This window comes from Nyctereutes procyonoides, unplaced genomic scaffold (genome assembly GCF_905146905.1).
Source record: "Nyctereutes procyonoides isolate TBG_1078 unplaced genomic scaffold, NYPRO_anot_genome, whole genome shotgun sequence".
Classification (NCBI taxonomy): Eukaryota; Metazoa; Chordata; class Mammalia; order Carnivora; family Canidae; genus Nyctereutes; species Nyctereutes procyonoides.
In genome coordinates this window covers 12,209,577-12,235,852 of record NW_026575044.1, presented here as the reverse complement: position 1 = coordinate 12,235,852, position 26,276 = coordinate 12,209,577, and the positions used below count along the sequence as shown (strand labels likewise).

Genomic DNA, 26,276 nt, shown 5'->3' with positions numbered 1-26,276 from the left:
ACTCAGCCATTAGAAACAACAAATACCCACCATTTGCTTCAACGTGGATGGAACTGGAGGGTATTATGCTGAGTGAAGTAAGTCAATCGGAGAAGGACAAACAAGTGTATGTTCTCATTCATTTGGGGAATATAAAAAATAGTGAAAGGGAATATAAGGGAAGGGAGAAGAAATGTGTGGGAAATATCAGAAAGGGAGGCAGAACATGGAAGACTCCTAACTCTGGGAAACGAACTAGGGGTGGTGGAAGGGGAGGAGGGTGGGGGATGGGGGTGACTGGGTGGTGGGCACTGAGGGGAGCACTTGACAGGATGAGCACTGGGTGTTATTCTGTATGTTGGCAAATTGAACACCAATAAAAAAATAAATTTATTATTAAAAAAGTTGTTTTCTAAAAGTCTTCAGCTGTTTCTATTGTATTTATAACATTAATATTATTAGCAATCCCATTTCCAACTTGATAATGTCTAAATAAGTACAGACTTGATATGATGGAAATGATAAGGTCTTGGTGCCTTCCCTGGTGCATTTGTCCTTTGCAAGCTCTGAAACTGCTCCCGTTTCTCCAGGGCTGGAAGAAGTGCACACTCTCAGTACCTCCAGCCTTTTGAACTGTGGTGTCCATGGTGCTGGTGGGCTCCAGGTCTGGAAGGAAGGACAGCACTTCAGGAGGCTAAGCCACACCACCAGGGTTAACAGGGGCAAGCTCAGCACCTTCACAAAGCCTCCTTGCAGGCTCCTCTCAAGAGCATTAGGGAGGTCCTTGGGAATTCCTTCCAACATGACTCCTCCTTCCTTTTCCGTCTTCTTTGGTGGTGCTGCTTTCTCTCACCCTGTTCATAGGAGCCCAGGACATATCATGAATTCACAACAGTAAAAAAATAAAAAAGACTTTTGGATATGAATCTTATACCTAGAGATATGTGCAAGCACATAATCTCAGAGTACAATGTATACACACACATGCACATCTGCATTTGTGTGTATGTGTGTACTCATGTACATGTACATAGGTCTCTTTAAGACAAGTCACAAATGCAGAAAGTTTTTACAAAATATTTTCTAGACACTCCCATACAATCCAAGTTCTCTGCTCTTCAGCCCAGATCCTTGATGTGATGATTCATATTAGCACACAGCCCCCTCCCCTCCAATCTTTCTGTTAGGCTCACAGGGATGACACTTCTCCCACCTGCACATCCAGCACTCATGGGTGGGGTCTCTCAGACTTGGCCTGGTGTCACTCCGCCTTCCTTGCCCTCCTTGGAGCTACCCTTCTGTAATGCTTCAGCCTTCTCTCATCCCTGCATTCCTTCGCTCAGAGACCACACTCCCCAGCCTACCCATGTATTGTTTCCACTTTCTTCCCTGAGAAAACAGTTGAACATAGAGGCTACCACATGGGCTCTGCCTACCTGCAAGGCCCAGCCCCTCCCATGCCCAGCTGTGGAGCTCTGGCAGGTGACCCCCTGTGTCTCAGGTCCCTGTCACTGAGGTTAGGGTAGCAGCTGGATGCACCTCATAGGCTGTGCTGAGAATCTATGGCACAATTTGTGTCAGATGATTAGACAGTTTCTGACACATAGTAAGTGCTAGATAGATATAAGCTATCATAGAGCGGTGGTTTGGCAGAAAGAATCTGAACCCTAAAGTGAGACCTTGGTTTGTCTGCTAAGTCTGCCTCATGTTGCTTGGGGTGCTTCATGCTCAACATGCAAAACCACTTGCAGAACCATTCCCAGTCTTTGCCCCCTGTGCTCTCTGCGCTGCCTGGATGCCCTATCCTGATGGCTCCCATCCCTGTGATCAGCGGTACCCTCCAAGCGTACATCTGCACTGGAAACCTCAGCACCTTACCCCCATATCCTAGCACAGCATCACCTGCCTCTGCCTGTACACCTCTGGGGTCCCTACCCCCACTACCCTCTGGCCATCCTTCAAAATTCAGCTCACACTTCCTCTTGGGGTGGATTTTTCCGGCCAACACTGCATCCTTTCCAATTTGAGTGCCCCTTCTTTGTATTCCTATCATAGAACTTATTACAATGTAATTACTTCTCCCTCTCTCTAACCTATGGGTTCCATAAGAACAAAGTCATTGATTTATTTTTTATTAAGTTTTTTATTTTAATTCCTGTATAGTTTTTTAATTTTATTTAAAACATTAACATATAATGTATTATTGGTTTCAGAGGTAGGGATTAGTGATTCATCAGTTGCATATAATACCCAGTGCTCATCCCATCACATGCCCTCCTTCATGCCCATTACCCAGTTACCCTATCTCTCCACACCCCTCCCCTCCTGCAATCCTCAGTTTGTTTCTTGTGATTAAGAGTCTCTAATGGTTTGTCTCCCTCTCTGATTTCATCTTGTTATATTTTTTCCTCTCTTCCCCTATGATCCTCTGTTTTGTTTCTTAAATTCCACATGAGTGAGATCATATGACAATTGTCTTTCTCTGATTGACTTATTTCGCTCAGCATAATATACCCTCTAGTTCCATTCATGTCATTGCAAATGGCAAGATTTAATCCTTTCTGGTGGCTGAGTATCCATTGTGTGTGTGTGTGTGTGTATATATATATATCTACACATATGTGTCTGGTTGATTTTGTTGATTTTTATTTGTTGATTTTTATTTTTACTTAAATCACCAGAATTTAGCATCCTCTCTTACTTTCAGTTGGTGCTTGATAAAGATATCTGGGATGAAGGGAGAGAGGGAGGGCAGGAGAAACTTTGCTAAAAAAAAAAAAAAAAAAAAAAAAAAAAAACAAAACCAAACTAGAATCTCTGTATTTTAGTAGAGAGAGCTCATTCCTGTCCATGAAGTTTGTAAACTCTATCCTATAAAGGCCAACTGAAATTCAGGTTTAAGACTTTGCTAGACCAAGCAATAGATGTAGAGGCAGTAAGACGTGGGCATGCAAATGCTTCAGGGACACAAAGCTTGCCCTGTGGATAGACAGCAAGAATAACTACAATATCCCCAAATTAAAGACATATTGACAAATCTTCCTTAAGGATATAAGGATATAAAGTAGTCCTCTGAGAATTTAGGTTTATATGACAATGTTTAATCAGTTGGTTGGCAAGCTTATTTTAATTTTTAAAAAATACAATGCAATAATAAAAACAGTAGTTGTACTTACACTGTGCCAGGCACTGTTTTCAGAGCTTTATTTTTTTTTTTTTCAGAGCTTTATATGTCATTACTCATTTTAATCTCTATAATGCCTTTGTGATGTTGGTGCTGTTGTTATCCTCACTTTACAGATGAAGAAACTGAGGCAGAAGGGGATTAAGAACTTGCCCCAGGTTACATAGCTAGTCAAGTGGTGGATTCATCCAAACCCAGGATAGCTGACTCTAGATACCCCTTTAACCATCATGTTATTCTGCCCCCAAACCTTATCTCCTGAGTGCCTGCTAGGAATTTCCAGTACCAGATACCAAGTGAGAGGGTGCTAAGACCTACATAGAAGGTGTGGGCTTACAATACAGGTGCAGCACATTTCTGGAAGTGCTGTGACAGACCTGTCTGCATGAGTGGCCCAGGGATGGAACCAAACAAGTCATTTTTCTCTACCTAGTTTTAGTGGAATGGGAAATAATGGTCAGATTTCTTTGTATGAGGGATAGATGAGAGCTGGCCAAGTGGACCAGGAAAGCAAGTGTGGAAGCTTGCCAATTTATGGTGGTGGTGTTTTTAACTAGAATACAGATTTTATTTAGATTTGCCAGTTTTCAAATCACTCATTTGTAGGAGTGGAGGGCTGCATTTTTTCTATGAAATTTTATCCCATGTATGGATTTGTATAACTATCACCACAGTCTTAACACAGAATTGTTCCCATAACACAGAGATCTCCCCCATGCTACCAGATGTATGATGGTATTTAACAATTAATTAAGAGAAGAGTCCTTGTTTTTAATTGTTAGTGAAACTTCAAGATGTTATTTCCACAACAGAGACTCTTAATTTAGGGCCTATAGATCTTCAGAGTGTCCTTAGATAGAGCTCTATATCAATATATTTGGTCTCCTTTGTAACCTTGTATTTGACTACATGCATTTTAAAATATCATTCTGAGAAAGAGTCCATAGGTTTCACTGACAAAAGGTAAAGAGCCCCCAAGACTTGCCTAGCTCTGTTGTGCCAAGAGATTCCCTTATAGAGATCTATTACATTCATTTTGATAGCAAGTAGAATTTTGCTATTAACAGGTACTATTAAATGATTATTTTACAATAGATCCAGTGGACCAAAGAAAAACTGATGAATGACTCAATTGTATTTGTGGATTTCTTGGATATAAACAAGGCTCATAGGAAAAAGATCTATCAAAATACTAATGACTATAATAAACTTGCCAGTGTACTGAATGAATTCCAAATGAAGTTAAGTTCAGCATCTTTGGAGGTACAGACATGTGTAAAATCTGAGGAGTGCTGTGTGTATATGTGTGTGTATACATATGTCATGTATACATACACATAGATATGTATATTTATTTCACAACAGATATTTTCAAGACTGTGTGTGTGTGTGTGTGTGTGTGTGTGTGTGTAAGAGAAAGAAAGGGGCACCCAAGTGGCTCAGTTAGCTAAGCGTCCAACTCTCGATTTCGGCTCAGGTCGTGATCCCAGGGTCCTGGGACCGAGGCCTGCATCAGGTTCCACACTCAGCCGAGAGTCTGCTGGGGGTTCTCTTTCTCCCTCTGCATGTCCAGAGCATGTCCAGGGCAGGCAGGTGTCAGAACGGGGGCACCAACAAAATCACAGATGCCATAACCCTATTTCCTGGGGTCTCTTCTCCCCACCCCCAACCCCACCCCAGAGTTCTACTCCAAGACAGAGCAGTAGAACAGCCCCAATGCTGCTGCTCTCTTCCTTTTCTTCTATTGAGCCTCTCACTCTCCCAGTCTTGCTCACTGGAATACTGGCAAAAGAACAGTCCTCATTATGCAAATTTATTTTGCATAAATGTAAACCAGTTTACTGGGTCTAGGTTATTGGGTTACCAAAATTGTCACTCTCACTTCCAGATCCTTGTATGTAAAACTATAGTGAACATTTGACTTTTCTCTGCCTCTAAACGTTTATCTGTCCCATTTCCTCTGCTAGATTTTTCATTCCATGGTGTTCTTCAAGGAAGCCATAGAACACATCGCAAGAGCTTCCAGGGTCCTTCGACAACCAGGGAGTCACATGTTACTGGTAGGAATTTAAATTGTTCCAGTCATTTTAAGTTTCAAAATAACAATTAAGGAAATCTGATAAAATTTACTTTGCTTACAAAAGTTTTACTTATGCAGACTTTCTATTTGTGAAAGCTTGCAGCCACTGAGTCCCCACAACAAGGTGATATTCCTCTCTAGAGTCAGCATAAGAAATTTATCAGCACATAGAAATGCTTGTTTTTAGAGAGCATTTGATATGAATAGAAGTGCTAGAATTGGCACCATCTCTAACATATCCTCAGCACTGATGTACCAGCACTTCAGGGGGAGCTTGACTTTGAGAATAGTACATTTCCTGGAATATTTAGAAACATGAGTCTTTGCACAAAGTTCTACTTCTCATAAAAACAAGTGGAGTTAAATTCTTGCAAAATCCCCAAATAACTTGAATAGAGGAAAGCTTACAGAAGGCTAGGTCAAATACAACACATGCGCCAATTCTAGGAATCATATTATTTATGAATATTTAAGCTATTGTTTGTGCCTATTATTGATATATAATAAAAATTATAAATACTTTGATACTTTTATTTATGACTAGTTATTTAATTCACATCATTTTTTTCCCAAAAGGACTTGTTTTGCATTCAGAACTACTAGACCTCTATTTAAACAGATATGTATAGGGGATCCCTGGGTGGCTCAGCAGTTTGGCGCCTGCCTTCAGCCCAGGGTGTGATCCTAGAGTCCCGGGATCTAGTCCCATGTCAGGCTCCCTGCGTGGAGCCTGCTTCTCCCTCTGCCTGTGTCTCCGCTTCTCTCTCTCTCTCTCTCTCTCTCTCTCTCTCTCTCTCTCTCTCTGTTTCTCTCATGAATAAATAATAAAATAAAATCTTTAAAAAATAATACTAATAAAAAATAAACATATATGTATAAGACTAATTAAAAGGAATTAAAAATCGAAAGATAGAATTAAGGTAAAAATACAAAATGAAGTATTTCCTCCACCAAAACTATTCCCTTACTAACTGTTTGCATCTCATAAATGGCACCAACATAGATCTGCTCAAGCCAGAAACCGAGGAACCCCTCATTCTTGACACTTTTCTGTCACACCCCACATTCAACCATCAATATATCTTGACAATACAATTTCCAAAATATATTTCAAGTCTACCCACTTGTATGCATCATGTTTGCCATCACCCTACCTGAGTCACTACCACCTCAGCCTGCAGCCTTCTCTGCCTCCCTATCTAAAATAGCAGCCTCTGGGGATCCCTGGGTGGCTCAGCGGTTTAGCACTGCCTTCAGCCCAGGGCATGATCCTGGAGTTCCAGGATGGAGTCTCAGATCAGGCTCCCTGCATGGAGCCTGCTTCTCCCTCTGCCTGTGTCTCTGCCTCTGTGTGTGTGTGTGTCTCTCATGAATAAATAAATAAAATCTTTTTAAAATAAATAAATAAAATAAGAGAGCAGCCTCTTCCTGCCCCCTCAGTCTCGGTCACTGTCCCTTTATTCTTGCTTTTTCTTCCTAAACCTTAGCATTATCTGATCTTATGTACTTCAATTTCATTTACTTATTATGTCTCCACATTCAGAACATAAGCTCCATAAGATCTGTGATTTTGTCTGTCTTATTTCAATTTTTAACAGATTTTTTTAAAGATTCTATTCATTTATTAGAGAGAGAGAGAGAATGAGGCGGAAGAGGGGCAGGGAGAAGCAGACTCCCTACTGAGCAGGGAGCCCAATTCGGGGCTCAGTCCTAGGACCCTGGGATTATGACCCAATCCAAAGGCAGGCACTTAACCAGCTGAGCCACCCAGGTGCCCCTAACAGATTATTTTTTAACTCCCAAATGGCACATACTCTCAGTTTGCTTCTTTTACCGTAAAGTGACTTTCTTTTTTAATAACAAGTGAGTTTGCAAAAAGTTCTCAATTCTAAAATTCCTGAGAATACAATCAGAGCAATTTTTTAAAGACCTAACACTCAACTAGAAACTTGCCTCCTTAACAGTGCTTTCTCATGACCCTATCATCCTATCAGAGCCCTTATTAAAAATACAAGGTAAAGCATATCAAGTCCCTGTTTCCTCCCTGATCCCATGACTACTTTGCCCAGTTAAACATCCTTAATAGATCTTCGCCCCAGGTCAAGCTAGCACTGGGATTCACTTATGTAAAATGGTAATATAACCAGAAGCTGACATAGCCTGTGAGGCTTCAGCAGGGAGAAGCAGCTGGAGGGAGCATAATGACTTAGTGAAGAACATTTAAAACAGATTTTAAAAAAATAAACAATCATAATCTAGATTGGCCAATTTAAATGAGATTAGTTGAATAGGTAAAGAAGTAAAAGATAAATCATACATGACTTGGTAAAAGTAAATATCAGTTCAGCTTGATTTTATTACTGAACCATCAGAGCAAGAAAACAAGTTTCTAGAGGCTGCCCTCCTTCCTTGGCTCAATACCCAGTTTTTCCATCTCCCAAGCCAGCAACATGCTATCATTCTGACCCTTCACCAACTGTTACACATCTCCCTTTCTTTCTCTGGCCACAGCCAGGAAAGTTTCCTGGATTTTAAGGACTCATGTGTTTAGACTGGGCTCAACCAGATTATCCAAAATCATCTCCCCATTTCAAGGTCCTTAATTTTAATCACATTGGCAAAATCTCTTTTGCCATGTAAGGTAATATATTCACAAGCTCTAGGGATCATGACAACACATTTGGGGGTGAGGGTGAGGGTGGCAAAGATATTACTCTACCTACCACAGACAGTATCAGCATATTTTTCTTTTAGCTGCTTTCAAGGATAGATGCATAAAATAGTAATTATGAAACTATTGTTAGTTTTATACCATAAAGATTTAGTATGGAAAATAACTACAAAAGAGGAAGGAACAAATGGAGCTATATTGGAGCAAACTTTCTATATTTTACTGGAATTAAGTCAGTATTAATCTGGAGTAAATTGATAAAATATCCAGTGTAATTCCTAGAGAAAATATCAAAAAATACATAATATAAAACATCAAAGGAATTAAAATAGAACTCTAGAAAAGGTTGCATTAACACCAATAAGAAGGTAGTGAAGGAGAAACAAAGGAGAAAAAGACATGAGACATTTAAAAAAAAGCAATATGGTAGATGTAAATCAAATCACATCAATCATAACATTAAATATAAATGTACTAAATGTTCCAATAAAGAGGCAAAGATTGTAGGACAGAATCTTTTTTAAATCTAATCATATGCTATCAACAGGAGTTGCATTTTAGATTCAATGACACAAAGTGGTTGAAAATGAAAACATGGAAAAAGATAATTCATACCAACAATTCCCATAAGACAATTGGTATAATTATACTAATATTAGACAAAATAGACTTTCAGGGAAAAAAAAATAAGTGTTCTGAGGGAAAAGAAAGATGTTATAATGACAAAATCATCAATCATCAGGAAGACATAACAGTTACAGGCACACACACATAACAACTAAGCCCCAAAATATGTGAAGCCAAACAAACAAAATTGAAGAGAGAGAAATAAGCAGTTAACCAGCAATAATTGGAGTCTTCAACATCCCCACTCTCAATCATTAGTAGAGCAACTAGATATAAAATCATTGAGGATATAAATATGTCAACAGTACTGTACAACAATTTAACCTAAAAAGAAAAAAAAACAAAAAACAATTTAACCTAATTGATATATACAGAAGACTGCTTCCAACAACAGCAAAATACACATTCTTCTGAAGCACACATGGAACATTCTGCAGCATAGACCATAGTACCAGACTATAAAACAAGCCTCAGTAAATTTATTTTTTTAATAAATTAATTTTTATTGGTGTTCAATTTACCAACATACAGAATAACACCCAGTGCTCATCCCGTCAAGTGTCCCCCTCAGTGCCCGTCACCCATTCACCCCCACCCCCCGCCCTCCTCCCCCTCCACCACCCCTAGTTCATTTCCCAGAGTTAGAAGTCTTTATGTTCTGTCTCCCTTTCTGATATTTCCCACACATTTCTTCTCCCTTCCCTTATATTCCCTTTCACTATTATTCATATTCCCCAAATGAATGAGAACATACACTGTTTGTCCTTCTCCGATTGACTTAGTAAATTTAAAAGGACTGAAGTCATTCAAAGTATGTTCTGACTACAATAGAATTAAAGCAGAAATCAATAACAAAGAAATTTGAAATATTCACAAATATGTGGAATTTTTACACATATCCCCAAATAACCAATGAGTGAAAGAAGAAATCACAAGAGATATTAGAAAATATTTTGAGATGAATGAAAACACAACATACCTAAAGCAGCACTTAGAGGAAAATGTATATAAGCTATAAATGCCTATGTTTTTAAAAAGAAGAAAAATTTCAAATAATCTAACCTCCCACATTTGGAAACTACAAGGAGGAAAGAAAACTAAACCCCTAAGCAAGCAGAAAGAAGGAACTAATAAAGATGAGAAGAAAGTAGAGAACAGAAAAGTGATAGAAAATATCAATGAAACCAAAGGTTCTTTGAAAAGATCAACAAAATTGACAAACCAAAGAAGGAAGGAAGGAAGGGAGAAAGAAAGAATGAATGAATTCATTATTAAAATTATCAAAATCAGGAATGAAAGAAAAGACATAACTACCAACATTACAGAAATAAAGGATTGTAAGAGAATAGTATGGACAACTGTGTGCTGGCTCATTGGATGAAATGGACACTTGCTGGGAAGACATAAACGACTGAGCTAAAGAAATAGGTAATCTGAATAGACCTAAAAAAAGAGATTGAATTGGGAATTTAAAAATTTCCCCTGGAGAAAGCCCAGAACCAAACAGCTTCACTGGAGAATTCCATCAAACATTTAAGGAAGAACTAAATCAATCCTTTACAGACTCTTCCAGAAAATAGAGAGAACAGCTCCCAACTTTACCCATGAGGCCGGTATCTTCTGATAACAAACCCAGACAGATGTGGAAATATTCCCAAGTGTCCATTGTGCATAAACAAAATATGGTGTAGCCCATCCAGTAGGATACTACCACATGAAAGAACCACAAAACCATCATGCTAAGTGAGGAGGCAGATGCAGAAGACGTCCTATTTATGATTCATTATAGGAAGTCTATGGAGGCGGGTTCCCAGGCCTGGGGTTGGAATGAAGACTCACTACAAGCCTGGAGATATTTCCAGTGATAGAAATGTTTGAGGACTGGATTGTGGTGATGGTTGCATAACTGTAAATTTACTAAAAATCATTGAATTGTACATGTAAAAGGTGGTATAGTCTGTACGTTACACCTCAGAAAAGCTGCTAAAAAAGATAATACTTGGTCATGATTACCAAAGAGCATTTAAATGTTTATTGCTCGAAATAAATAGGAAAAGATCTATCTAAATTCTTATAAATGAATATCCAGTCAAATATTGGCAATTATATAATGATGATTTATAAGCCTGCCAATGCTATTTTTCCAGATTGTGTTATCTTTCTAGTGAAATTGTCTCATATGTCAACAGACAATATAGAGAAGAGGTGACAATATTGACTGTGTATGAAAGTCTTATAGAACTTTGATGAATACTTTAGTTATATTTAATGTATTTCCCAAAAAGTTTATAAACATTTTGGCCATGTAAATTTCTAGCACATACACATAGGCAGCTTATACACTGCAAAGATTCCAGGATGTATATAGGAATCATATGTTGTATTGTTTTTCCACAGATTGGAATAGACGGCTGTGGGAAGGAGACCTGTGCCACCCTGGCCTGTTATTTAACAGAATGCAAACTCTACCGAGTGCCCACATCCCACAATTTTGCCTACATAGAATTCAAAGAAGATTTTAAAAGGGGCTTCATTCAAGCAGGATTAGAAGGGAACCCCACTGCTCTGATAGTTGCTAACTTAAACCCAAAGCAGGTAAGTACATTTTGTCTATCTTATTTGCTAAAGTTTGCTACATAAGTAGTGCCCCCCCCCATTTAATATTTGAAAATGAAACACAGTCCTGCCAGCCTGCCCTATTTTTTACATTATTCTATCCTTATCCAGTCACAGCCCAGAGTTTATATATTTGTCATTATGCTGCAGTTTTACATAAGCATTACAACAAAAGTATTTTCTGTCTTTATAGTTTTCATTTTAATTGGCAAATTATAATTTGCCCACGTAGCTACACTAGTTTTGTCATCTGTGTTTTGAAAACAACACCATCATCTGAATTCACTATGTCCTCGCGTGCTCCGCAGCGTGCCATCACAGATTTGAGGCTCCTTTTCCTCTGTCCGCTGCCCCAGTGTCAGCATCAAATTTAGGTCTCCCTGCAAGATGTGCTTTGTTCACAAGCAAAAACTGCTAATCACCCAGCTTCATTTTTAATCTGTTTTTTGGCATAAATTGTGCCCTTCCACAGCCTGAACATAATTCGGCCTGCCATCTCAGATTGTATTTACTTCTTTGTGGCAACATTCCAAGGCACACTGTTCATCATCTATGTTTCACGCTCATAGAGTTACGAGCGTTGTGTCAACTTTCATCTTGTTTTTTCTCTGCATACTGGGCCTCTCTCCCAAGGCGTGTGGTGTTCTTGCATGTTGTTATTTTGAGAGTAAGTCCTAGTGTTGTATTGTATCTGCTGTTCTCTGTAGTATCTGACTTTCCTCTTTAATTCTGTGTCCTCCCTTTCCCAAATTTAAATACCCTGGTCTGTTCATCAGCTTGAGGTTTCTGCCAGACACCTCTGGATTCTAGATGTCATTTCTCCCCTGCCAGGAGCCTACCGTTCTAGTTTAAGAAATCATTTTTCAGAAAACTGCTGTCAGGTCAAAGCTGAGATGGATGTGATCATCTATTCCCTTGTCATTTAGGACTTCAAGGTCATTTGACTTCAAGGTCTTCCCCATACTTCCCAGGTTTCTCCTGCTCACATCATTGTTTTCCATGTGAATCCAAAACCTGGTGCTATGACAATGTTAAATTAACATTTGTAAAGAGGATTACAGAGTGCTGGATGGTGATCCCCGGTTCAACAGGAGACCACAAAAGAAAGTGAAGTAGAGGAGTTTACTACAGGTCCTCGAAGAAGTAACACAGCATGCCTTGAGGGGCCGCCTGGAGAGGTCAAGGCAGGGTATGGGCAGAGAGAGGCAAGACCTAGGGCACATGCCTTCATCAGGGCCTGTGAGCAGAGCGACTTGGGGTTCTCAGGTCCACTCAAGCCTAAAGAGTGGGGTTTCGGTTTGCCCCATGAGGGTCTATCTAAGGGGCATCTAAGGTACACAGGCCCTGAGCAGCAGGGACTGCTGCTGACCACAGACTGTTGGGGAAGTCCTCCCAGGAGCTAGCACTTGCTTGTCACTCTGTGGGCTGCTTGCATGAGGGGCTGGTGTCAGAGTAGGGTCTCCACAGGCTGCCTGGTGGAACAAAACAGATGCTGAGACAGCAGCACCCCAGAGCAGGTAAGCGAACCCTGGACAAGTAGGAAATAATCGGTGTGCTTAAGAAGCTTCGTCAGTCCTCCATCAGTCCTGGATGTGACAGAAGATCAGCCAGCTTCGTGTGAGCTCTGTCAGCCCCTCCTGGAGACTGTCCCACTCGCTTTCCTTCCCCACCTGGGCTGAAACACTAGGAAGGGAGTGTTTACCTTCAGACCCCCGGGAGGGTCTGAAGAGTATCCCAAGGAGGTCATGATACTAAGGATGCTTTTTTTAAAATAAAGCTTGGACTTATCCTCAAAATCCAAATGCTCATACTTATTAATAAAAATTCCCTCTGATAGTTTCACAGCTCTTTGTCCTGGGTTTCAATTTGGTGTGTTTCTAGTGGAATATGTAAATAATTTACTCAGTCCTGATTCATCATTTGTTTCACCTAAGGAGGCGTTTTTGGAAGATTTGAACAACATTCTCAATATGAGGAAAGTACTTGACCTGTTTGAAAATGAGGAGCTGGATTCCATTGTGCTAAGGATGAGATCTTTTGTTGAACAGTCTGGTTATATTGATAATAGGCAGTCTTTACTTGCATTCTTCCAAAAGGTATTGGTTTTTTCAAATTATTATATTAAATTAAAAGTAGACTACATTTATAATTCTGTACCTGATTTTCAAGGTGGATAAATTTTTTTAGTTCTTTAAATGAGTTTTTAAAGTTAAAACTAATGACTGGACCCCCGCACACAGACAAATCACACCCTAAGGACATCCAGGGTCAGCAAGGGTCTGGGTCTGCCTGCTATCGGTGGCTAAAGAACATGGTAATAACAAGAGGCAAAGATAAGAGAAATAAGACCCCGGGTTTACTTCTTACACTGAGTTCCCTGCCTACCCACAGTTGGCATCAAGTCTGCAAAGACAAGAAACAGGAATTCTTGTATCCCTTTGAATAGCCTGGAATTGGCCAGAGGGTGACGGGAACAGACGGAAATAATCCAGATAGAGCAGATGATATTCTAAAGGACCTCAGCAGTGGGTCAGTAAAGGGCTGGTTTGAAGGGAGGCAGGATCCAGACCAACACCAACGAGCTAAGTTTTCTGCATCTTAAAGGCACGATGACTGAACATCCACCTAGTGGTGAGAGAGGTGTGATTGCTGAAAGCAGGAATCCACAGGGGAAGCACCGCAGGCCGGCTTAGGTCTGGCGCCAGTTCCTATCTGTGATGGAGTCGTTGGAAAATCAAACTAGGCCACCTTATCCTCTGTGGATGCTTAGTGATCCGGCACAAGATGTTAAAAATTCCAGAAATGGAGTCCACCACTGACAACATCGTCATGTGAACGGATGCTTAGATTGGGTCATATTTTTAAATGCAATTATCCTGATCACTTGTGGCCCTCTAGTGCCTTGTTACTAAACTGGTTTATATATATGAACTGATTGGTAAGGAGGAACTAAGAATTTCTAACTTGGAGTATGGAGAACAGTGCACTCTAGAAATAAGAAATAAACCAAAAATCCCAGTTAGAAATCAGTTTTCATTATTTGTCTATTTTATATCATACTTCCAAAAATGGCATGAAGTATCTTACAGTAATAATAGTGAAGTCATCATACTTTCAGCTGTTAACATTGAGCATCTTTAGGTAGGAATTTAAGAATGGGTTAGGCAAAGAGAGGTAATTTCATTTTTAACTTAAACATTTCTCTGTTGTATAAATTCTGCATTGAGCAGTTTAATTTACTTTTATACATTTTTTAAAGACAAAAGGAAAGAAAAAGAATCTTAGCTTTCCTCCTCTTTCAGCTTTTACCATACTTTGGCAAAATAGGTTGCTTGATACTCAAACATCATCTTATCAGTTTGTACAAATTGAACTGTTTGAGTTGAAAGGAACATTGATTCACCTAAACTGCTCTCAGTAATGTGGTTTCATTTAAAGTGATGTATGGGAATGAGGAAAGAGCTGCACCCCTGCCAGTCCTTCAAGAAGCCAGGAACAGCAGCCACACCACAGCACAGTCATATGGGGTAAGATGCAGGGAGATTCACAGGAGGCAGCACCTGCCAAGTACCTGGGGACGGTTGAGGCTCTAATATTGCTGAGCTCTAACCCTTCAGGATTTTACTAATGCCTCCCTCATGTCCCACCCATGACATTGGTCTGTTTTTCTCTTTCAGCTTTCATTCATCTGACCATTTCCCACATTGAGTATCTAGGCATCTTAGATGCACACCAATCCAGAGCCAAAAGTGAAGTAGTTGTCCCAGTCTTGTCCCAGTCTGCTGTAGGATCCCCTACTGAGCAGAACTCTGGCACCACACCCACTCCTAAGACCTGGTTTATATAAGAGGTGTTCCAGGTCCCAGAGAGCAGAACCTGGCTACTTTCCTCACCTGAGCTCCGGGGATGTGTAGTTTCCTTTGGAAGGTGCTCGGGGCACACTTGCTCAGTTCTAGTAAAGAAGTGAAACAAGGGATCCCTGGGTGGCGCAGTGGTTTGGCGCCTGCCTTTGGCCCAGGGCGCGATCCTGGAGACCCCAGATCGAATCCCACGTCGGGCTCCTGGTGCATGGAGCCTGCTTCTCCCTCTGCCTGTGTCTCTGCCTCTCTCTCTCTCTCTCTCTCTGTGACTATCATAAATAAATTAAAATAAATAAATAAATAAAATATTCTTAAGAAGTGAAACAATTTTCAAATGGAATTTTTAATAAAATATTTTTTCCAAAGCAGAGGATAACATTTTAACAACTTATATCTTTATTAATTTTCAGAGGATATATAAAAATCTTCATATTTTTATGACCATGAGTCCCACAGGACCTCACTTCCGCCAACATTGTAGAGCATATCCTTCTATGATCACCATCTGCACAATTGACTGGTATGAGAAGTGGCCAGATGAAGCTCTCCTTGTTGTAGCCAATTCTTTCTTAAGAGAAAAGGTGGATTTACAGAACAGAGAGGTAAATACATTCTCTTTTAAAAATCTGACACAAGGGAAGATTTCAAGTTGTTGACAGCATCTGACAGAATTAGATCTCTGAATGAGTCCTAGGTAGGCAAAAATAGGCAGCTCTAGGCAAACTATGACATAGGTCAAGGGTTTTCCTTGACCCTTCATCAGTTTCCCCTGATCTGCCCTGTGTCAGAGATGCCCAGATTCCTTACTGCCTGGGCTTCTGAACTCTCCTGCCCCATGGCAGACAGCAGAATCCCCAAAGGGAACAAGCTCCACTTGGCACACCAGATGCTGTGCTATGGATGCTGTACCCTTCGCGTATTCCTTATAAGTCTCTCTGTCTCCAACAAACCACATGCAAAATTAGTTCAGAACTCATGAGCCATAGTAAGTTAGAATCTTCCCTAGCATGGCCCAACCAAAGACCCATGGGGTGTTGACAAAAGAAGCTATAAAAGTAGCTGCCCGAAACTTGGTACAGCACCTGGTAAAGGGCTTGCGACGTTACCTGGCAAGCACCCAAGGAAAGCAAAGGCTGTGGGCGAGTCAGGTGGACCTGGGAAGAATGTGCAGCTGGGCTCAAGGTGACCAGGTGATTGGCTAGCCATGATGGGCAGGGGGGGTGCTGCAGCCAGGGCGTGTCTCAGACACAGTTCTCTCCAAAACTATGTAAGGGGCACTCTCTCCTTCAGTTTTCCCAGCCACTTACCTGTATGTCCTTTGAGTCCCTACATTTTTGCAGCCTTCTTTCAGTCAAGGAAGAGAAGTAGAGTCTCTTGCAATTGCTAACCCACTTTAGGAAAGGAAGGCACCATGAACCAGGCCACAGACTATGGCCTCTGAGTCCTCGGACAGCTGGAGCAGAACAGAGGGGAAAGCCTGGTAGGATGAGTCCAGCATGTCACCAGTCACCGGTCCAGTTGTTGCCTCTTTCATCCCAACACCATCTAAGCCACTAGCATGTCTGTATTCTCGGTCCCATTTGCTGGGGGCCTTCTCAACCTCGCCACATCTCAGAATGATAAACAACTTCAGGTTATTCACCATGTTCAATTTTCTCTTTATGTCTATTTAGATTGTTGTCTCTTAATTCTTAAAAATTATTATTTTGTAGAACTTAAAAGAAAAACTTGCCCCAACATGTGTCCAGATCCACAGAAGTATAAAAGACTTGAACACAATATACTTCCAAAAAACTGGAAGGCATTATTATGTCACTCCCAGTAGCTACTTGCGGTTCATGGATACCTTTGCTCACATTTTGAGGTCACGGGAGAAGGGAATGCAAACAAAGAGGTAAGACTTTGAGACCAAATCAGAAATATATATCTATATTTTTAATTGGTGCTTTTATTTGTAAAAAGAGACACAAATACAAAAGAATGAGTCAGAATCTGCCTTTCCAGTGGGGGAAAAGGACAAAAACTGCACAAGCCCTTGAGAGACATAAGGCGTCCACAAGCTGCCTGGCAGTGGAGATCTGGCTGGCACAGGCCCCCTGGGAAAAGGCAGTGTGCCCTCCCCTTGATCATGTCCTGAAAGCAAGAGCAAGTGCAGGTGCCACCGGCTTTGCCTTTATCCCAGGGACACCAGCAAAATAAAGGGAGCCCAGTGACAGCATCATTGATGGTGGGAGAGTATTGCTGAGGAGCCTATGCAGCTCCAGAGCCCCCACTGCACCGGGGAAGGTGGGCAACAAAATACTGGGTAGGACATCTCGTACCTGATCAGAGTCCAGGAGACCACTAACAGCCTCCTGGAAAGATGGGGAGTGAGTGGGAGATGACCTGGTAGCCTCTGCCCACAAGCATCCTGTGCTCTCGCTCCAGGAGGCCCACAGGCACAGGGTATCCAGACAAGACTCCATTACCTCCAGGGGCTACCCCATGAGACACCCTAATTAGCCGTACTGATAGGGGCTTGAACTCAATCTGTTCTGTGTCTCAGGCCATGCTGGATGACAGTGGCTGTGACTCTGACCACCCCCCTCCCCACCCAGAACTTAGAGGGTAGGCCACAGCAGGGCTCCTGATTGGGCACATCAAGAGGCATTGGCAGTCACACATACTCTCCTCAGATGTCCAACAGGAAACCCAGGACAATGACAGATTCTCGTCACCAGTTGTGCTAGAAATGTCAGACTGGTTTGCATGTGACAGATTAGTGTAGGCCTAACTTTTAGGCAAGAAGTAGTAGCAGCCTCCTCAGTGGCATGATGCTAATGTGAGGGCAGGGGCTAATTTCGTAAAGTTATTGTTAACAAGGTCGTGGGCAGGGAGTGCATGGCAGATTCAACTCAGCTAAATTTAGAGCAGTTGCTGGAGTCTGTGAATACAGTGAGGCTACAGGGAATCCTCTTAGATTCTTTAGAAGGTGAATCTTGTTCTGTTGTTTTAAGTAAAGACTCTTCAGGTCCTAGAGTTAGGGACTTCTAGGTGGTTCTGGAAGTCTGTGGATGGAGCTTTTTGTGGGTCGATGGTTCAATTTGAGGCTGATGACAGCAGTCTGGATAAACTGGCCAGATGCCCCCCACACAGGAGTCAAGAGATGAGTGGATCCTCTTTCCACCTCTGACTTCCAAGCTTCCAAGTGTCCCCTTCCCACCACAGGGACTGCTGCCTTCCATTTGCAGCAACATGACTATGATCATGCGGCCAGTCACTAGCCCAGTGCTTCCTCCCTTCCCCATCTTGTCTGTGCCTCACCCACACCCTCAACCCAGACACATGTCTAGGTGGCTCTTTGTGCTATACTAGAATATCTCCTACCCCCAACGTGTGGGCCAGACCAGGACCGCATCCATGCATGGTCATGATCATCTATTATAACTGCTCACCCCCATCACAGTTGTAAAGGAAGCCCCAGGCTAGAGGTCCCAGTGCCCCAGCTCCTGTTTGCCACTTGAAGATTCCAGCAGCCCTGTGTCCCAGGGGTAGACATGGGAGAAGAAGTGGGGAGGGTTCATTATGTGGTCTGGGTCCCTTACAGCCAATCTACATCTCTTCTCCAACCCAAAACTCATAATGAAACATTCTGTTTATATGGGAGGGACCCTTCAGGGAGGTAAGTCCCAAACTGCCTGCCTTATGCATGGGCTCCCCTGGGAGCCAAGCTTCAGGAGCCCCACTGTCTTTTCAGTTTTTCATTTTATTTTTAATAGCACCTACTTCTTGGGGGTGATATTAGAGATTAACTGCCAAGGTGTGGCCAACATACATCACTCACAACAAATAACAACTCTGTTTAATTCAGACTTGTGTTTTAGGAAAATCAGTCTGGTATTAGAATGGGGGATAAATTAGATATAAAACTAAAACCAAAGATTTGAAAGCTATTGTAGGAATCCAGATGAGAAGTTTTGAGGAGCTGTCCTGGGTTAGGTCAAAGAGTGAATTGCCCAGCAGTCTTGGTGTCATTGACAACGACATCCTCATAGGTTAGGAAAGCCCAAGAAGTAGAAACTGGATCTTCCACGGGACTTTTTCCTCTTTTTGCTAGAGTTAGGGCTAAACAGGGCTATAGAATTGTAGTCCTCTGATTTTACAGTGTTTATTTTATTCCTTACAAACTGTGTGTTTTCAAGTTTTTATTCTAGTAAATAGGTAAGTGGAAAATTTTCAACTTTATCTTATGTTTCTTTAAAAACACAATCTTTTCATTTTGAAATAGATTGACCAGAAGTTGCAAAATAGTACAGAGAGGTCCCGCATACATTAAGCTCAGTTGCCCCCCTCACTTGTTACATTTTCCATGATTGTAGTACAGCACCAAATCCAGGACGTTGGTATGGGCACCCGGTGTGGACACAGTCCTGTGCCCATTTACCCCGTGTGTGTGTTTGTGTGGACCTGCAACAGCAATCAAGATGCAGAACTAGTCCCTCACCACAGCTGAGTCCCTTAGGCAGCCCCTACGCAGCTCCCAGCAGCCCCCAGCTACAGTCTGGTCTCTGTCTCCAGCCTCCCCTGTACGTGGGGGGCGAGATGGGCTTCGCTCAGCATCACACCGTGGATTTCCATCCAGACGTTGCACGTATCAATAGACTATCCGTTTCTGTAAGCACTCTGAGGCATGGATGGGTATGCATGGGTATGCACATGAGTGCAACCACTCATCCACAGAAGGAGCCAGGGTGGTTTCTGCGGTGGAGCGGTTCTAGGAGAAAGGCCAGAAACAGGCCACGGTGAGTATATGCTGAATCGCAAAGAAAATACCACATTGTTGTCCACCGTGGTTGTGTGCATGAGGAATAGTGTTCCTCTACAGCCTTGCAGACACGGCACTGTGGTCTCTGCCTGCGGCCCTCCACCACCAGGGTAGCCCTCTCTGCGCCTGCGCCTCCTTTCCCCTTCAGTGTCTCTGCACAGCGCTGGCACATTTGCTAAATGGATTCTTCAGTTTTTCTCATTGCCGAGTTTTGAGAGCTCTCTGGGTGTTTTAAATAGGAATCCCTCTGTCTGATATACGGACTGCAGATATTTTGTCCCAGCAGTTATTTGTCTTGTCCTTCTTTGGATGGAGTCTTTCTGTTTTAATTTTGATGACATCCAGTTTGTCAAATTTGGTTTTCTTTCTTGGCTGTGCTTCTCTTGTCATGTCTTCGAACTTCTCCCTCCTCCCCTAGTCCTGGGTCCTGGAGACTTTCTCCTATGCATTCTTCTAAAAGTACCACAGTCCCACCTCTCACACTTCATTCTGCCCTCCACTTAGAATTAGTTTTGTGTAAGGCATGAGGCTTACATCCACAATCTGTTGTATAACCAGCCACTCTGCACCCTTTGTTGAAAATCACTCTCGCACCTTTGTCAAAAGCTAGTTGACTGTGCCTCTGTGGGTTTGTTTCTGGCTTCTCAGTCCTGTTCTGTTGATGGAGGTATCTTACCCTCTGCCAAGACCTCTTCCTGATGACCATCATTACTTAATCAGTCTCACAATCAGGTAGAGAGATGACACCCACTGTATTCTTTTGTAAAATTGTTCTAATCATCCTAGTTCATTTCTATGTAAATTTTATGTAAATTTTAGAAGAAGCTTGTCTGTATCTACAAAGAAAAATCTTACAGCGATTTTGGTAGGCATCACATTAAACCTATATGATAATTTGGGGAAGAATCAACATCTTTACCATGTTGTCTTTCAATACATGATTGTGATGAATCTCGCTTTGCTAATATAATGCTATTTTCCCCTCAGGAATCGTTTTTATATGGGTCTATCCAAGATCCTGGAAGCAACCACTCTAGTTACAGATATGCAAGAGGAGCTCTTGGTCCTTGGCCCACAAATAGAACAAAAAACAAAGGTACATTAGGACACCTGGGTGGCTCAACGGTTGAGGGTCAGCCTTTGACTTAGGTTATGATCCCGGAATCCTGGGATCGAGTCCCACTCCCCCTCAGGGAGCTTGCTTCTCCTTCTGCCTGCCTCTCTCTCTGTCTCTCTCATGAATAAATAAGTAAAATCTTTAAAAAAAAAAAGGTACATCTGGTTTGAAATCTCTTTTAAATATTTTATATTTAATATAGAACAGCATTGGGAAGCAAAGGCTGTGATACTTGGCAAGCATGGATTGCAGCTTTGTTAGCATGCAGCTGTGTAGCTCTGTTGGCCTCAACTTTCTTATCTGTAAAATGAACAAGACAATGACAACAAGACAACAATGATAGCGAAATAGTAACAGCACTATATTGTAATAACTCAGTGTGATAATAGGCATACAACTAGTTGGAAAAGCTCACATTGAATAATTCTGCTGTTATTAGTTAAATCAATCAACTATGCTCTAGTAACTCGCAGTCTGCAGGGTGCTCTAAAACTCTTCACATGTGTCTCATGAGATGATACTGGCTATGGTTATCCTTTCCAGTTTAATCTGTTCAACAAATATATTTCAAGCTGATTTTGGTAAATTTTAAATAATGAGATGAGCTGGGGCACCTGGATAGCTCAGTCAAGGAAGAGACTGCCTTCAGCTCAGGTCCTGATTTCAGGGTCTTGGGATCGAGGTCTACATCAGCTCCCTGCTAGGGTGGAGTCTGATTCAGCCTTTTCCTTTGCCCCTCCTCCTGCTCATGCTCACACACTCTCTATGTCAATTAAACAAATAAATCTTTAAAATAATAATGAAATGAGCTTTATGAATTTTTCTTTAAATGAATTTCTCTTTAAAAAAGAAGTTCTATATCTCTTAAAATTAATTCTTAGAAGAACTATGTGTCTCATTAGGAAAAGGAAGCACTCATGGAAAAGCTGCAGAAAGATTCACAAGTAGTGGAGAAAGTCCAGGTGCTTGTTAAACAGGATGAAGAAATTATGGCTGAAGAAGTAAGAATTGTAGAAGATTATGCTCAGGTAAAAACTAAAATATAATCAATACCAATTATTTGGAGATTTGCAAAATTATCTCCTACTTCTTTATGTGAGAATTATTCATTAATATCATTTCCTGTGCAGTGTTCAGCATAGTTGATAAAAATGTGGGTTTTTTGATAGTTGGATAGTTTCTTTGAACTTTATAACCCATCACCAATAATGTCATGAATATTTTTAATGTTGCTATTGATTGGTTTAAGCAAAACTGGCATTTCAAGGTTTCTTGGGCAATTAATGATTTTTAGATGGTGTATGAATTGAGAGCATTCATTAACTAGTTTTCCACCAATATCTTCCTTATAGAGTTGTTTTCTGATATTTAGATTTTCATTAATGTCAATATCTCTTGCAAACTCAGCCAGAACACTGACATTTTCCAGTGCAATTGTATGATGCATTCTTCTTTGTGAATTGGATTATTAAACAGACAAGAGCCAGATCATTACCTCTATCTGAAATGTATTTTTTTCCTCTTAATAAATTATTGCTTTTGGTGTGATCTGAAAATTTTCATCACATTTGCTTCTCTATCAAAATAATCTCTATTGATTTTAACATTTAATCACTTCTGTGTTCACTAAGTTTTGTCTTATTTATTTGTAAATAAAATTTTAAAATTATAAAATAGAGTACCTTTCACACACATCTATGTAAGGAACCTCTAATTTCTCACTTATTTCATTGAGATACTCCAAAACATCTTTTTAAATTCAGTAGCTATTACCCGAAAACTGAGGAATTCTGATGGGTTGTTTTTGCATAACTCCCACTGAAAAAAACAGAAGCTTTCTGCTAAGTTTAGAGTAGTGTGTACTACATTATCACCTGTGTTCCATTTTGGGTAGGTATCATTGAGAATATCACCTTGCACTTCCAATCATACACATCTGATGAACTGACTTTCCACAAATCAGATTCTGGGTTCATATACCACAAACCTTGTTTCTTCCCCCACTGCCCATGTAGCTCTGGTGCTTGGCCTGTGGAATAAATTTATGTTACAATGTGACTCCTAGCTGAGCCCTTAACGTCACATGCCCAGGAAAGCTGAACAGGGGACAACTGAAGAACTTCTCCAAGTCCTTCCTAATTTAGATAGCTTCTAATAACTTCACTATATAGAGTAGTGCCTATGTCCAACTCAGCTTCTCAGCCAGACCCCAAACATATCCGCAGCTGCTCCACTGACACCTGACCCAAGGGAAAGCCGGTTGCAGTTACAGTGTCTGACTTTTAGAGCCAGTGAAGACACACAGCCCTGTGAACCCTGACAGAGCTCCTTCCAGGCACAGGAGAAGGCCAGAGCCAGCGAGGGCCTCTGAAGCTCAGGCTTCCTTAGCTGGGCAACCCACCTTTCCCAGGACTACCCTGAGTCTGATGGAGAAGAGTTCTCACACACACAGCTCCTCATCACCCACACTCAGGACTGCAGCACACATTCCTAGTGGTGTACACAGCATGCATCGTAGAAAGGGCCAAATCTATTTTCCAGGTTCAAGATAGAAGAATTTACAGCATGCAGCTATATGCATTCATACATGTTTGGGGGCCTCTAACTTTGTTGCAGGAAACTGCCCATGAAGTAAAAAGTGTGCTGCCAGCTCTCGACAAGGCGATCGTGGCTCTGAGCGCCCTGGATAAAGCCGATGTCGCTGAGCTGAGGTAATTCACCTCATTTGTTTGGAACTGGAAAAGCCCAAAATAAAGCACAAATGCCTAGTAAATGTTACTAAGTCTGTATTCATATGTTTTTAGACCAAGTCATTTTTACCCATCTTGGTTACTTTAAACTTGTTATTATGTGTGTCATATAGTGTATGTCATCCATGTTATGGCTCCATCACCTGCAGGACACATCAATATTTTTTGCAGCCATGAGAAAAGCCACTGCTGACTAAACTACATACTGTGCTACTGGTGACAAACTTTATCCCAGTCTCAGAGACCTAAAACCCATGTCCTAGGATTGGCCCAACAGTGCATATCCAGGACGAGAGACGAAGCCATGGTGACTCTAGCAGCACCTGACCTACAGGTCCGAAAGTAGGACAGTGTCTGTGGTGCTGCTGTGGGCTACAGAAAGCCAGGTCCGCGGCACCACAGTGACGTGCGTCCAGGGCCACAGTGGCCACCAGGTGCCCCTGGGGAACCACTGCCTGGTCCCTCGGCCCTGGCCGCCCTCCTGGGGTAGGAACTTCCAAGAAGAAATGAGATACTCCAAGGTCCAGAGCCTGATCCCAATATTTGTAGTTTGAATCTCTTGGTGAGATGCTCTCCATAGGGGTCTGCGGCCCAACAGACGAGAAGACTTTGCTGTCACCTGCAGGATGTGTTGCATTTTCCATTATTTATTGGAAGTGATATTTCAATTAAAGATGCAGAAGTAGGCAAATCTACCATGATATTTGTAACATTATTAATTCTGGGAACAAGAAGAGACGATGACAAACAAGCTGTCTTTAACCAGCAGGACTTTACTGGGAAAGCAGCGCATACCACAGTGCCCGAGCTCCTCCCCGCAGTTGAAAGTCAGAGAAGGAGAAGCAGACCAAATTCTTTATTCTTACTCTTTTTGACCTCATAACATGAATTTCCATCCCTATCTCATCCTCAGTATTCTTCTTTATTTCATTATCCCAATTCCCAGTCATTTCAATAAAATATAAGCCATACAGTTAGTTAATGCCCTTTCATACAGGCAGCATTAACTTCTCTCATAATTCCATATATGAAATACATTCTATTTCCTTAAATGTTTTCAAATCATTAGACATTAATCAGAAGACTTAATCCAGAAAAGCATTCATGTTATTAATTAACTACAAACGCCAGTTTGCCTTCGCTTATATATTATATTTTTTCTATAACACTTTAGCTACATAGCATTTATATCCCCAACATCACTCTTTATTTAACTCATTATTTTAACCATAGTTACCTTAAACTCATAAACATTTCTAAAAACTTATTCATCCTATCAAAATCTATCCTTTAAAATCTAATCTTATAAATTATTTTAAATCACAATTCAATTTTTCACAAACAAAATAAATTTATACTTAAAATATATTAATAATAAAACACCAAAACAACAACCATCTAAAACATAAAAAAAAAAAAAAAAAAAAAAAAACAAAAAAAAAAAAAAAAAAAAAAAAAAAAAAAAAAAAAAAAAAAATTTTTTTTTTATTTTTCCCCCCCCCCCCCCCCCCCCATTAATATATATATATTTTTTTTTAAAATTTTTTTTTTTTTTTTTTTTTTTTTAGGCAGGTGCTCGTTATTTTTATGCTAAGAGGTTTCTCCGACTGAACAGGCCCACTCCCATTCCCTAGCTAGAAATCCCTAACCTTTCCTTGCATACGTTATGGGGGTTTCTTGTTGTATAGCTTGTTTGTTTGTTAAGATTCCCCCTTGTGATATTGCTGATTCCAATGCCACATCTATGATGTGCAGCAGAGACATCCAGCAGGTACCCAGGACAGCCCACTCTCTTTCCTAGCTGCATTAGCCACTAGAAGAAGGGGGAAAGTGGTAGAAAATATAGATTAGAGCAAACCAATAAAAGTCTAAGTCAGAGGACTCCTGTGTAGTAACGAGGTTTTTAAAGCAGATTTCCAATGTAGGTTGGTCTTGCTTTGAATCAGGTATTTGTTTCTTAAAAGTGATAGGTAGGTGGGATGATAGTCAATTGAATCTATTTTCCCTTTAATTTACATTAAAATTTTATAGATAATGTATTTTTATCTCAATTTTACTATATTCCCATTATGTTTGTTTAAAAAGTGTCAAATATAGGCAAAATTGAGGAAAATCCTGTTTTTGGAGCTCTCTTTTCTCCCCTGTGGACCTTGTCACTCTTTCCCTAGTTCCTGTTACAACCTTTCTCCTTATTTCAAAAAACAAAACAAACAAAAAAAAAAAAAAAACCCACACTGATAATCTCAGAAAAGCTGTCTGATAAATTAGTTCTAAATAAACCATTAATTATTTAAATATATAGTCCTGAAAAATATCTGCATTTTTGAAGTAGACTGTAAAAGAAAACAAAGATTAACCTAAATGAGTGAATCTCTAGTGGTGAAATTTAAGGCAGGAGGACCTTCTTGGTAACCCTTGTAGCTAGTGTTATATGCATATATTTGGCTTTGTTGCCTGCCTTCTGTTGGGAAGTCTGTATGGTTTCATTTGGGGGAGACTCATTGCTGTGGATGGACCTGTGCCTTTAATTCCCAAGTCCCAAATGTTACTGCATAATAATCACCACCCTCCTGGCATCTCACTGAAAC

At 40.9% G+C, this 26,276-nt stretch overlaps 1 protein-coding gene across 1 annotated transcript in view; it reads left to right on the top strand.

The window, feature by feature from the left end:
• DNAH14 (dynein axonemal heavy chain 14) overlaps positions 1-26,276 on the top strand; it is a 321,116-nt gene that overhangs the window by 216,304 nt on the left and 78,536 nt on the right. Inside the window, 9 exon segments of the mRNA XM_055324379.1 lie at positions 4,259-4,426; positions 5,131-5,223; positions 10,939-11,136; positions 13,092-13,253; positions 15,428-15,619; positions 16,730-16,911; positions 20,809-20,917; positions 21,841-21,966; positions 23,555-23,649. Of these exon segments, the coding sequence (XP_055180354.1) occupies positions 4,259-4,426; positions 5,131-5,223; positions 10,939-11,136; positions 13,092-13,253; positions 15,428-15,619; positions 16,730-16,911; positions 20,809-20,917; positions 21,841-21,966; positions 23,555-23,649 (1,325 nt within the window).